Source organism: Podarcis bocagei (assembly GCF_964188305.1).
Source record: "Podarcis bocagei genome assembly, chromosome: 9".
Taxonomy (NCBI): Eukaryota; Metazoa; Chordata; class Lepidosauria; order Squamata; family Lacertidae; genus Podarcis; species Podarcis bocagei.
In genome coordinates this window covers 67,537,155-67,552,017 of record NC_138134.1, presented here as the reverse complement: position 1 = coordinate 67,552,017, position 14,863 = coordinate 67,537,155, and the positions used below count along the sequence as shown (strand labels likewise).

Below are 14,863 nucleotides of genomic sequence, written 5' to 3'. Positions count from 1 at the left end.
TTGCTACAATAGGCTGAAAATATATTAAGTGGTCCACCTTCAGCAGTTTTCAAGTGGTCTGGGGAGAGATTTAAAACAATTTCCCCCTCCTTGACCCAAAGAATCCAGGGAATGGCAATTTGTCAAGCATTCTGGGAACTGTAGCTCTGAGAGGGAAAAACTACAGTTCCCAGAATTTGGGGTGGTGCTGTTTAAATGTATGGTGTATATACTGCCTGAATGTCCCAGAAATGTCACAGTGTAGATAGCCAGTAACTCCCCAGCACTGGATATTCAGAGATAAACTACCTTTGACTACAGAGTTTCCATTTTGTACTATTATGGTCAATAGCCTGTGACAGATCATTTGCTACTTTTAAAGATAATGTTAAAGTCATCTAACCAAGTGGCCAGTATCAGATTTTGTGTCCAGGAACTCCTTACGTTACATCTGTATTAGAGGGAAACTACTTCCATTTGTTTCTCCTGAATCTACTGCCATTGGATTTAACTGGATGAACTCATTCATTTTTTTTTCACCTTCTTCGTAATTTTATACATCTTTGCTGTGTCTCCCTGCACACACACACACACACACACACACATATCATATTTCATGTGGCAAAGGAACAGAACTTGTGGTTTTGGTTTGAAGGCTATTGTGCACAAGAGGGCCAAAAATTCACAGGAAGGTTAAAAGTACATGGAGATGTTTTGTACAGGATGATGGTCACAGGAGGGTCAAAAGTTTAGGTGCAGAGGTTTTGCTCAAGTTTTTTCATAGGTGTTGTGGGGGGGTTGCAATTAAGGGGAAACAGAAACTTATCAAAGACTCTCCTCCTGATTCCCTGAAAATGGAGAAGAAATCAAAATATTGTACAGTGGTACCTCAGGTTAAGTACTTCATTCGTTCCGGAGGTCCGTACTTAACCTGAAACTGTTCTTAACCTGAAGCACCACTTTAGCTAATGGGGTTTCCTGCTGCTGCCGCGCCTCCAGAGCACGATTTCTGTTCTCATCCTGAAGCAAAGTTCTTAACCTGAAGCACTATTTCTGGGTTTGTGGAGTCTGTAACCTGAAGCGTATGTAACCCGAGGTACCACTGTACATACATCAATATAGAAAACTGGATAAGCCAAAAGGTTGTGGGGTCAGAAGCTTGAAAAGTTGGAGGTGAAGAATTGCAAGAAATAAAAAGAGATGGGGCACTTTAAGAGATCCAAAACACTGGAAAATGCTAGAGTGCACAGGAAGTAACCAGGAGAGGGCAAGGAAGAGACCAAGAAGCTGAACTAAGGATGTAAATTGATAAGTACTCCCTTGGTTAAGGAAACAGGGCAGCAGACGTATAGCTGTTTTGATTTTGTTCTAATGGGTAACAACTCAAACTCACCCACCCTCTGAAGGTAAAACCAAACTTCAGCAGTCATTTTCACTCTGCCTGCCCTGAAACTTACAAACATCACCGGACTGAATGCTGATCCCAAATCAAACAATTGCAGTACCACGGACAGCAACCTGTGCTTCCGTAAAAGCAAAGGCAAGATAAATGAAATTTTTCATTTACCGGTTCATGTGTCCATTGCTTCCTGTTAAATGTCGTATCCTAAGAAAAGGCAAATCTATTCTTCCTCTGGGGCACCCCTATGAAAGAATATAGTCTGAAGAAGGGAGCGAGGGGGGGACTGCTACCGATATTCTAGTAGGGCTGTTTGTGCTTGGAACTTGCTGTAAGTCAAAACAGTTATTCGAAAAAGCAACCTATAAATGATTAAACAATTAAGATTAAGAGATTATGTTCTGCAAGTCCCTTATAGCTGATTCAAGTGAAAAACTGACATAAAAAAATCTAACGGGCAGAGGGGCAGAGTGAGTTGGTGAGTAGTGGGCTTGTAGTTTGTTTTTTCTTCTGGATGTTGAAAGCTAGCTCAGCACAAATGTCAAGAAGAGGATGTTAATGAAGATAGAGAATTCTCCAGCAACTCAGAAATTAGATTCAGCAGATTATCTTTCTGGGCCTGAACCATATTTCCCCTCTCCTTTTCAAGGAGCGGAATCCACACATGCTAATATGTGGAAACAACACACCCCAAATACACATTTTCTTCAGCTTTCAAGGGGTGGAGGGAATGTGGTTTGAGTATGCATGCACATTAGAGCAGGCACCCCCCAACCTGCGGCCCTCCAGATGTTTTGGCCTACAACTCCCATGATCCCCAGCTAACAGGACCAGTGGTCAGGGATGATGGGAATTGTAGTCCAAAACATCTGGAGGGCTGAAGGTTGGGGATGCCCGCATTAGAGACTTTCATCCAGTCAAAATGTGAGAGAGGGACTTGCAGCATATGCATCTTTACTCAGAAGTAAGTCCCAGCTTACTCTCTGGAAAGTGTGCGTCGAATTAGAGCCTTAAACTGAGCTTTGGCATCTTTGTGATGTCCTGCTGTTTAAGTTACAGGGAACCAGGCAGAGGGCCTTCTCGGTAGTGGCGCCCTCCCTGTGGAACGCCCTCCCAACAGATGTCAAAGAGAACAACAACTACCAGACTTTTAGAAGACATCTGAAGGCAGCCCTATTTAGGGAAGCTTTTAATTTTTGATGTATTACAGTATTTTAATATTTTTTTGGAAGCCGCCCAGAGTGGCTGGGGAAGCCCAGCCAGATGGGCGGGGTATAAATAATAAATAATTATTATTATTATTATTATTATTATTATTATTATTATTATTATTAGTTCCATCCTCATCTCTGTATTGCTTCTGCTGTTTTCAAATGTAGGAGAGACACCCTCTCCAAGCAGGAAAGCCTAGATCAGGGATGAGGAACCTTTTGATGGACCACAAAGACCAACAGGGGCACCAACTCGAACAAAATTTGGAGGGGGCAGGTAAGCCCCACCCCACATAATCAACCACATGGCATGGTACATGCATGTCATTTGAATGGCAACTCTTTTGGGGGCACCCTCTCAAATATTTTATTGGGGAGGGGGCAAAGACCCCTCGGCCCCTAGGAGTTGAAGACCATCACTGACCATGCTGGATGGGGCTGATGAGAGTTCAACAGGATATAGAAGGTCACACATTCCCCATCCTGTGTCTGGATGCAAACTCAGAGCAGGCCCTGGAAGAAGTTATGAGGGCATGGCTGCTCCCTGCACACAAGCACTTCCAACGGTGAGGTTCTGTTGCAGATCCCACTTATTAATGATACTAGAGTGGGGCTGGGGAACTTTGGCCCTCCCGATGTTGCTGGATTCCCACTAGCCCCAGCCATCATGGCCAAGGCTGATGGGACTTGTAATCCAACAACATCCCCCACCCCTGTACTAAAGGAATACAGGGGTACCTTGGTGCTCAAGCTTAATCCATTCCGGAAGTCCATTCCAAAACCAAAGCGTTCCAAAACCAAGGTGTGCTTTCCCATAGAAAGTAATGCAAAATGGATTAATCCGTTCCAGACTTTTTAAAACAGCAATTTAACATGAATTTTCCTATCTAACGAGACCATTGATCCATAAAATGAAAGCAATAAACAATGTACTGCAGTCACACAATCAATCAATCAGTAGCGGTACTGGGTTCCACACAGTCACAAAAACAAAAGAACCACAAGAACGCAAAATAAATAGCAAAATCAGACAGACCTCAGCGTAACACTCAAAACAAAAGTGTGGCACTCAAAATGGAGCATGTTTGGCTTCCGAAAAACATTCGCAAACTGGAACACTTACTTCCGGGTTTGCAGTGTTCGGGTTCCAAGTTGTCTGAGTACCAAGCCGTTTGAGAACCAAGGTACCACTGTAGTGTGGCGCTAAGCAAAGATGACTCTGAGAAATTTGCTAGTTTGGAGAAGTACGCAATCTGCTCAAAGCCCCTTTGAGAAGAAGTGGGGTAGAAGTATAATGAAAGAAACTTCACCTTTCTCTCTCAAATAAACAACATCTGGACTTCACAAGCTAAGTATGATACTGGAGTCAAAAGAAGCTACATCGCCATGGGAATCCCCACTCATCCGTCTTGGTACCCGGGATTTCTTGATGCAGGATGCAAAAGACTGAACCTGCACTTTGACATGCAAGCCATATGCTCTGCTACAGAGGCAAGCTCTCTCTGTTCCTGCCTGTCACTTCAGGGATCTTTTCGAGGCTGATCTATCTAGCCTTAGGGCTTGTTATTAATATTGTCATCTAACCCCCCCCCCCCAGAGGAAAGAAGTGTTTCATCTCCACAGGGGTTCACAGTGCAATGCTTCATCTTAAGAACACCAGCAAACAATGATCATTTCACTCTTTTTTCTCTCTCCCCACCAAGCCTTCTTTCAAAGGCAACTTATTCCTGAGCAAGCCTCCCTCGGTTAACCGAGGGAGGCTTGCTCAGGAATAAGTTGCAAATAAAAAGGCGCAGGATTTCAATGCAAAAGCCTGGGCCAAATGAGAAATTGGTCAGGGGCTTCTGCAGGGCAGCTTGAACCACTCTTTCAGCGCAAACCTACTATTGCCAAGGTCACCCAGTATCAAACTAGATGTGATGATATCCAGATCTTTGGGTGAATGCAGCTGTTGGCTCAAAGAAAACTTGGATGATTTGCCTTAAGCAAAGCATTTCTTTAAAACAAAAAGAGGAGAAGAGGCAGGAGAACTGGGGTGTGATGCAAAAGATGTGAGGCTCAGGAATGGGAACCTAACTGAGATCCTAGGCTGCATGCACGCCACACCTTTAAGCCACCTTCCCACCCCTAAATAATCCTGGGAGTTGTGGTTCACAACGGGTGCTGGGAATTAATAGCACTGCGCAGGGTAAGTGACAGGATTCTTTGGGAGAAGCCATGTGTTTTAAATGTCCAGTATGCACATGGCCTTATTTATTGGAGGTGCCAGGAACCGGACCTGGGGCGTTCGGGCCAAACTACATCTTACACCAAGAGACCCGTGTTTAATTCCTCATTTTTATTTCCCTAAATGTGGAGGTGAGGTTGTTGCAAATTTAATCCTCCAGGTATTGTGAGCTAGGGACATACAGTGGTACCTTGGGTTAAGAACTTAATTCGTTCTGGAGGTCCATTCTTAACCTGAAACTGTTCTTAACCTGAGGTACCATTGTAGCTAATGGAGCCTCCCACTGCCGCCGTGCAATTTCTGTTCTCATCCTGAAGCAAAGTTCTTAACCCGAGGTACTATTTCTGGGTTAGCGGAGTCTGTAACCTGAAGCATCTGTAACCCAAGGGATCATTGTACAAACCTGTTTCCTCTGTTTCTACTTTCCCAATTTAAATTCACCCCACATCCCGGCTTTTTGGTTCCGTGGTGAGAAAATACAGGTGTGATACACTGGGACCTATATTTTCTCTCCTGCGGATCAAAGTAGCAGCTTGAGTGGGGCCATTTAGATTGGGGAAAACAGCAGGGAGGCAAATAGTTAAATGCCCCCCCCCCCAGCCCTCACGCTGCTTCCCCATTTATACCAGCAGCACACAGGCACACACTCGCAGTTGTATCAAAGTCAGGCTCTCCTGGAGAAACTTCTTGCTGGCCCCTTCTACACTCAAAGCATGTCCTCTGCGGCTGAGCTACAACCCCTCCCCCTACATCCAATCCAAGGGACTATTTTGTATGCCATGAAGCTTTCCCCAGCCCTTCGTCTCCCTCCTGGAAATCCACGATAGTTTTGCAATGGATTTCCCCTGCAAGTGGGATTATTGCTGCTCAGCTATTTCCACTGGCTGCCTATATTTACAGTGAGATTAATGAATCCTTTATTAAAGCCCCTGCTATTGAGATTGAACTTTATTCACGGCAAACTGGGCGGTGCGTAAAGCTATGCATAGTTTTAATTAGTCCATTTCCCTCAGAGGCCTTCGGCTTGAGGTTCGGGGAAGGAATCTGAGTGGCTGTCAATAAATTAAACCATTACATGAATGCAGCAATAGTCCCTTCTCTTAATTCACTGCTGAAAGCTCTATATATAGGACACCTAGAAACCCAAAGTGATTCATCAAAGAGTCCATTATTCTGCAGGAGCTTCGGCTTTTCTGCTTCTCAGTGGGATTCCTGTTTCTTTGAGGGCTGCGTTCAAGGCATAAATTCAACAGATGAAGATGGGGTTCCAGTTCCCTGAAAAACAGAATATATCTCCCATTCCTAAGCTCCCATAAGCCCCTCTGTGTGCCTATTGGGTTTCCCAATAGGAGATTAGGGGAATCTGCCAGTATACTGGTGACCACTGAAGGACTTTCTCCATCTCCAGCAGCCATGGGGAATCCTGTGACTCTCCAGAGGTTCCTGGACTCCAACAGGGCTGTCTTTGGTCTTTCAAATTTCAGCAACACCCTGTGCCAGGCCAAAATTCAGCACGCCGCCCTGCCTCTCACCTTTGGTTCTGCTCAGTTCACTATGTCATAGTTGTGTAGCCCTGTGGCTCCCATTAGGCTTGGCGCCCAGTGCAGGAGAACTGGTCACACAGTCCTAAATCAACCTCTGACTCCAACTATAATTATATGATTCTAATATCCTATGAAACACCCGTTACTCAAGCTTTAGTTTTCGGTTGAGCTCCTAGGTGACATCATGCCAAAAGTTTCCCCTTTCTCCAAAACTGGAAGCATCATCCCTGGTTAGTTTATTTATTTGCATATATTTATTAAAACATTGGTACGCGGGTGGCGTTGTGGGTTAAACCACAGAGCCTAGGACTTGCCTATCAGAAGGTCGGCAGTTCGAATCCCCGCAACGGGGTGAGCTCCTGTTGCTCAGTCCCTGCTCCTGCCAACCTAGCAGTTCGAAAGCACATCAAAGTGCAAGTAGATAAATAGATACCGATCCGGCGGGAAGGTAAACAGTGTTTCCGTGCGCTACTCTGGTTCTCCAGAAGCGGCTTAGTCATTGCTGGCCACATGACCCGGAAGCTGTACGCCGGCTCCCTCGGCCAATAAAGCGAGATGAGCGCTGCAACCCCAGAGTCGGTCACGACTGGACCTAATGGTCACCTTATTTATGAAAACATTTATTGGCAGTTCTTCAGCCACCACTCAGAGAGCATCTTACAAAAGAGGATAAGAAATAAAAACACAATAAGATGTAACAGGCAAATTTGGCAGCCACTTAACAAGTCCTGCATAAATGAACACACATCAAATGGCCTAGGGCAGTGATGGCCAAACTTGGCCCTCCAGCTGTTTTGGGACTACAATTCCCATCATCCCTAACCACTGGTCCTGTTAGCTAGGGATGATGGGAGCTGTAGTCCCAAAACAGCTAGAGGGCCAAGTTTGGCCATCACTGGTAGGCAAATGAAAAGAAAACCACCATCTTTTTTCTCTCTTAAAAGTGAAAACAGACGATGTCAGGCAAACTTTTCTGGGGACAGACATCCATGAAAGGGTTGTTTAGTCGTTTAGTCGTGTCCAACTCTTCGTGACCCCATGGACCAGAGCACGCCAGGCACTCCTGTCTTCCACTGCCTCCCGCAGTTTGATCAAACTCATGCTGGTAGCTTTGAGAACACTGTCCAACCATCTCATCCTCTGTCGTCCCCTTCTCCTTGTGCCCTCCATCTTTCCCAACATCAGGGTCTTTTCCAGGGAGTCTTCTCTTCTCATGAGGTGGCCAAAGTATTGGAGCCTCAGCTTCAGGATTTGTCCTTCCAGTGAGCACTCAGGGCTGATTTCCTTCAGAATGGATAGGTTTGATCTTCTTGCAGTCCATTTGACTCTCAAGAGTCTCCTCCAGCACCAGAATTCAAAAGCACCAATTCTTCGGCGATCAGCCTTCTTTATGGTCCAGCTCTCACTGGGCCATAAAGAAGGCTGATTGCCTGAAAATGCCCCATCTCTATTCACGATGGCTATACAGACACCATAAATTTAAAGCACAGATGATCCCTCCCCCCAAAAAAAATCCTGGGAGCTATAGTTCACTTTTCACAGGGCTATAATTCTCAACATCCTCAAACTACAGTTCTCAAGATTCTTGGGAGGTGCTTTAAATGTGCCTTGAATTTCTACCACCCACTTTACTTTACATGTTGGGTGAAGTGAGGTATCTGAGGTGGCAATTAATGGCCTGACAGTTTCATGCATGGGGAGGGAGGGATATGCGATTCAGGATTCCTGGGTCCTAAGCTTTTTAAGCCAGCACTTTGGATTGTGCTTGAAAATGGACACACACATACACCAGCTCAGTCTTCCTCTCTGACGTCAGAGACACAAGACCGTACATATCTCAAAATTTGCAGCACTGGATCTAAAACCTGCTGGAAATGTAAAGAAAACGATGGTACATTTTATCATATGTGGTGGGAATGCAAAAGGGTTAGAAATTGGGAAATGGGAAATGATATATAATGAATTGGGGAAAAAATGTTTTAAAAGACTTTTGTTAAGAAGCCAGAAGCATTCCTCCTAGGAATTTTAGATCAAGATTTAAAAAAAGAAAATTGGAAATTATTTATGTATGCAACAACAACAGCGGCAAGAATTATATTAGCACAAGCTTGGAAGACAGAAGAAATACCAACGAAAGAACAATGGCAAGGGAAACTTATGGAACATGCAGAACTGGCAAAATTAACAGATAAAATACATGAAAAGGATAACAAAGACTTTAAAAGAGAACGGGAACCATTTGCAACATATATGAAGAAACAACATAATGAATTGGACTCACTGGCAGGGTTTGAATAAACAAACACAATTGTATATAACAAAAAGTAAGATTATATGTATTGGGGAAATTTTGGGAAACAACACGACAACACGCAGGGTAAGTAATGTGGAAATAAAACAAAATGGGAATATGAGGGAAGTCCAGGGGAGGAGGGGAAATATGGAAAATTGTTAGAGGATGTATACATGGGGAAACCAATAAAAAAATTTTTTAAAAAATAAATTTGCAGCACTGGGGGGGGGGGGGACTCTACATGGTCTGGTGAATCCAAAGATACATTTGAAGCATCTTTCATCCAACACACAAAAGCAATTCCAGACGAAGAAAGTATCAAATGGAATTAGAAGCGCTTGCTAATTCACCCTCTGTTCTTCCCCGAGTACCAAATGCTTCCCGACACTCAACTTGATGATGCTGAAGCCTTTTGTGCTGTCAGATGTAGGCGCTGCCAGAGGAGCCAGCTAATTTTAGACGACCCCAAGAGCTGGTTGGCTGTGCCTGTGCCTTTTGATGGGAATTTTCGGCGGCAGCAAATTGCTCTCGTGGATCTGAAGTGTGCATGGCACGGGATGCCAAAATGTTGCACGGAATATATCTTGAAGTGAAATGACAATAATTAAAAAATGTCCTCCTACACATGTGTCGAATGAAGAAGCAAAAGCTTGCAGTGCTTGAAGTGTTCTTCAGTAGCTCCTGCCATGGCTTGTGAGGCCACCACAGATAAGGCCCTGCTCCTTGCAGACATTGATCTGACCATCGCAGACTATTGAGTTCAAAGCAGCGCGTCATTCGATGATCACATTGTGGTGGGGAAGAGAAGGGTTCTGATGGGAGAAGTCATCCCCAAAGGTCTTCTGGACCAAGGGGCTTTATAAGCAAAAGCCCATCACTTTGAATTGTGCTCAGAAACTAATCGGGAGCTAGTATAATTCCTTCACCACAGCTGCTTCATGCTCCCATCAAGTCCCTTGCATCTTTAACTGGATAATGGTACACACGCCCAGCTTTCTCCCACAGCTGAGCATCTGAAACTTCTCATAAAAGTGATTTGCAAAGGAGGCAATTATATCCTTGCCAGCTGCAAAAACCCAGCCTTCACCTGTTGCAATTTTTTTAAAAAAGTTTTTATTGGGTTTTTAAAAACTAGTTCCCCAAGTAGATTTCTCCCAGCCACAGACCTAATCATCCCATCAGTCTGAAGTCTAGACGTATATTTTTCTTTCTGTCTTTTAAAGTACAAATTGCTTCCTCCATGGTAGAAGGGGGGGGGGACCTAAATAGGAGTCTTTGAGGGACTGTGCAAATTGCCATCTGAGCATCTGATATATGCTCTGTGCTGTCTGCTGAGAGGAGTAAATTTGCTTCTTCTTTTCCAGGTGGAGAAATCAAAATTAGAAACTGAACTGTTAGAACCCAATACTAAGAATTTGTCAAGAATGTATAATTTGCTGCTGAAATGGAATACACAGGATGAAACGGTCAAATCAGCTATGATTAAGTGGGCACAGGACATTGGTCATAACATTATGTTTGCTGACTGGGAATGGTTGTGGAACACCGGGATAAAATTTACGGCATGTAATGCCTTAAAGGAAAATATTATGAAAATGATCTATAGGTGGTACACGACCCCAGTCAAGCTAGCAAAGATTTACCATTTGCCTGACAATAAATGTTGGAAATGTAAAGAAACTGAAGGTACTTTCTACCACCTTTGGTGGACGTGCCCGAAGATTAAGGCTTTTTGGGAAATGATATATAATGAAATGAAAAAGGTACTTAAATATACTTTCTCTAAGAAACCAGAGGCCTTCCTCTTGGGCATTGTCGGCCAATTGGTGTTAAAGAAAGATAGAACTTTTTTCCTGTATGCTACGACAGCAGCAAGAATACTCATCGCAAAGTATTGGAAGACACAAGATCTACCCACCCTGGAAGAATGGCAGATGAAAGTGATGGACTATATGACACTGGCTGAGATGACCGGCAGAATCCGTGATCAGGGGAAAGAGACGGCGGAAGAGGATTGGAAGAAATTTAAAATCTATCTTAAAAACTATTATAAAATTGAGGAATGCTAAAATGTCGAGGTGTTGAGAAAGAAAAGGGAGTTACAGCGACATAAGATTAAGTTGAAGGAAAGGTTAAGAGGACATATATTTGACAAAACCACTTAGAAGCTGCTGAAATAATTTTGGAAATGGGGATGCAGAAAGGGGAGGTATGGGGGAGTCCGAGAAATGAGGGTCATGAAAAAAGGTTATGAAATTATACATGTTTGTATGTCTTTTTATTTGTTTGTATTGTTTAAAAAATGTTGTAAAACCAATAAAAAATTTATAAAAAAATAATAATAAATTTGCTTCTTCTTATGCCCCCCTCCTTGCATATTTTTCAATAAGCAAATATTACAAAGGCAGAGACATCACCTTGCCAGCAAAGGTCCGTATAGTTAAAGCTATGGTTTTCCCAGTAGTGATGTATGGAAGTGAGAGCTGGACCATAAAGAAGGCTGATCGCCGAAGAATTGATGCTTTTGAATTATGGTGCTGGAGGAGACGCCTGAGAGTCCCATGGACTGCAAGAAAATCAAACCTCTCCATTCTTAAGGAAATCAGCCCTGAGTGCTCACTGGAAGGACAGATCCTGAAGCTGAGGCTCCAAGACTTTGGCCACCTCATGAGAAGAGAAGACTGCCTGGAAAAGACCCTGATGTTGGGAAAGATGGAGGGCACAAGGAGAAGGGGACGACAGAGGACAAGATGGTTGGATAGTGTTCTCGAAGCTACCAGCATGAGTCTGACCAAACTGCAGGAGGCAGTGAAAGACAGGACTGCCTGGCATGCTCTGGTCCATGGGGTCACGAAGAGTCGGACACGACTAAACGACTAAACAACAACAACAACACAAAGGCCCCACAACTCTTCAGAACCCCTTCCTCCGAAAGGAAAATAAACATGGCAGTGCTTGTTAATTGGGTCCTTTCTGGGCTTATATTTTGGGTTCTGGGGTCTTACTGTACAAAAACACAGGGCCAACAAAAGATGGGTGCTTCCTGTAAAGCCATTAACTCAAGAGCCTACCAAGGCCTAACTGCACCACAGGTGTGTTTTAGAGCAGCCCAGGTGAGCCATCAGTGAAGCCTGCATGAGCTGAGAGCACATCCTTAAACATCACCCAGAATCCCTTGCAGTGGATTCCCAGGTTCCCCGGTGCAGAGAGCTAGAAAATCAGTGGCTTAAGGCTTCTGTCCCAGGAACTCAGCCCAGTGTGTCTTCCAAGAAAACGTCCTTAGCACTGGGCTGCTATAATATTCCTCCCTGCCTCCACTTTGTATTCAAATTTCTGCTGACAAAGAGCTGAGGACAGCACAAAATACACTGGGCTTAATCTTTACTTTTGCCATAAATCGTGCTTATTGCTCACTGCCTTCCTGTCATTGTTGGCTGCAAGTTGCCTGTGCTGGACTGGCTGGAGGTGGCATGATCCCAAACATGGGGCCAAAACTCCATACTATGGGTGGATTTACTGTATATCTGTGTATCTCCTTTCCGCAGGGAGACGTAAGTGGGAGTGGCCTATTTTGATCCTCACCACAACCCAGTGAGGTAGGTTAACCTGAGAGACAGTGACAGAGCCAAGGCCATACCAGGTGGAGCAGCGATAGCTCAGGGATGAGACTCTTGATCTCAGGGTCATGGGTTTGAGCCCCGTGTTGGGCCAAAGATTCCTGCATTGCAAGGGGTTGGACTAGATGATCATTGTGGTCCCTTCTAAGTCTACAATTCTATGAAACGCAGGGATTCCTTGCCCATACCCAGCATTATTGGGAGGGAGCGCCATAACTCAGTGGCAAAGCATCAGTTCTGGCATCTCCCTGGCATCTCCAGGGTAAGGCTTGGAGAGAGCTTTGACTAAAATCCTGGAGAGACACCACCAATCAGTGGGTCCCCAGATGTTGTTGGACTACAACTCCCATCATCCCTGAGTGCTGGCCTTGCTAGCTAGGGGCGATGGGAGTTGTAGTTCAACAGCATCTGGGGACCCACAGGTTGAGAAAGGCTGGTTTAGACAGTACCGAGCAAGATAGACCAGGACAACACAGCTTCCTGTGCTCCTGCGTACGCGTATCAATCTACACATTCCAACTTTAGAAGTCGTGCTGTCTAAGCAAGACATAACCTCGCCAAAAGATGCAAAAACCAGCTTTCAAACTCCTAAATACAATGCACAGGAGCTGAGCCAAAGTTGGCCAAAGTCATCTCAGCTTCTTATTTGCGAGAATCACCTTGCATCGCTGATACTTAGAAAGCACACACGAGTCTGCAACCTTTTTCCCCCTCTGTCGTTTTCCAGCTCTGCCACAGTTGAAATACACCTTCTTCATTCACATTCTGGACCTTGTGTTCCCCTCTACACACACACACACACACACACACTTGCATTTGACAGTTTACTGGAAGTCACTTTCTAGTTCAAGTGCAATTTCCTTTGGGGAATCAACAGAGGATGCAGACTTTACACCAAGAACCTCTTCCTAGACTAACAAGTGCCCTAGCTCCTTTCTCCACCCGCCTGCCCGCCTGCCCCCCCCCCATCGCAGCAAGATGATTTCAATCCTCCAGAGAAGCAGTCAGGAAATATCCCTGCTTGGGGAAAAGCTACAGATATCCCCAGCATGTGCTGCGGATGTCAAGAGGGTGCAATTAAACTCCAGTCAACTGACAGCTAACGCACTGATGTGTCAAGTAGAAGTCAGTTCTGCTCTTGCGTTGGAGAACCACAGGTGGGTCCATCTCCTCCACAACCACCCCCACCCTTCTTTTTACCCCACCCAGAAAGCAGGCTGGCTAGCACTTGGAGGGGGTGGGGGTGGCTGTGATGAGCGAGGAGCCCTGATCTGGCCAAAGGACCATTGAGGCATTTTAAAGAAGCAAGCAAGCACAAATGCAACAAGGATATCATCAGATCTTTTTAGCTTGCACCTGCACCCTGCAAAACCTCCTGGCGCTTACCTCGAACATGGGGGAGTGTCCCTTGCCCGGCAATGTGCAGCCCAGAAGCACCGCGAGAAACTTTGCCATATACAAGCAGAGAGGAAGGGTTTTCGCCCAGAGATCTTGTTGACACTGTGCCAGGTAGAATATCCTTTGAAGGCGTAGCAGCGGCAGCGGCAGCGGCAGAGAAAGAGAGGTGCTTCCTTAGAGCCAAGCCCTGGCCATTCCTTCCAAGAGAGAGAGGGTCTTGTTTATCCAAGCTCTTCCTGCCCCACCATTGTGCCAAGGAGATGGTGCGATGGTGCGGAGGATCCCCTCCTGACTCGCCCAGGTCTGAAGCGGCCTGAATTTGCGAGAGGTAAGGCGGGAATTGGACAGATCCACGGCAAAAGAGGGGACCAGAGCTGTGCGATGCTTGCTTCCAGCCTTTCCCAGCAAATGTCACTATTACTACAGTGAAAAGGGGGAAGGGCCCCGCAAGGGGGAGGCAAGAGGGACAACGGTTGCAGCGCATGAAACGGCTGGGAGGGGGAAGGAAAAAGGCATCGCCTTCTGCATCACTGGGTGGTTTGAGAGGAAAGGGGGAGCGCAGGATCGGAGCTGCGCCAAACTGTCTGTTCGCAACAAGAGCCGAAAAGGCTAGCAAAGGAAACTGTTTCAGATCTTAAGTAGGATCTTTGCGCATCAATTTCCAGGCTGACTAGGGGTGTGCAAGCCAGATCGTTTCTGGTCCCAGAGCAATGTATGTAGATTGGGCACCTCTGCCGCAATTGCACACACACTCAAAAAGAAAAGATTTGTGTTACGTGCGAATTTGCGTTCTGTTTTGCAAGTGGGGTGAAGGTTCCCCTTTCCTCAAAAAAGAAAAAGAAAAACTCCGGGGCCCAGCACAAGAAATAGAAAGTCAGTAGAACTTTTCCCCATAACATTGTTTCCATATTAGAAAGGGCTTAATCGGTTGAATTTCTGCCTGCCGCACAGCTGTTAAGAGCCCTACTGTTCCCCAGCGCCAATGCTAAACCATGTAAAAGAACTCAACTTACAGATACAGGTAGGTAGCCGTGTTGGTCTGCTGTAGTCGAAACAAGATAAAAACATTCCTTCCAGTAGCACCTTAAGGTAAAGGTGACCATTAGGTCCAGTCATGACCAACTCTGGGGTCGCGGCGCTCATCTCACTTTACTGGCCGAGGGAGCCGGCGTACAGCTTCCGGGTCATGTGGCCA

At 45.3% G+C, this 14,863-nt stretch overlaps 1 protein-coding gene across 1 annotated transcript in view; it reads right to left on the bottom strand.

The window, feature by feature from the left end:
- RASGEF1B (RasGEF domain family member 1B) overlaps positions 1-13,858 on the bottom strand; it is a 256,907-nt gene extending 243,049 nt beyond the window's left edge. Inside the window, exon 1 of the mRNA XM_081207141.1 lies at positions 13,657-13,858. Within this exon, the coding sequence (XP_081063267.1) occupies positions 13,657-13,725 (69 nt within the window). The 5' untranslated portion in view covers positions 13,726-13,858. The remainder of the gene's footprint in view (positions 1-13,656) is intronic.
- Between the last annotated feature and the right edge of the window lie 1,005 nt (positions 13,859-14,863).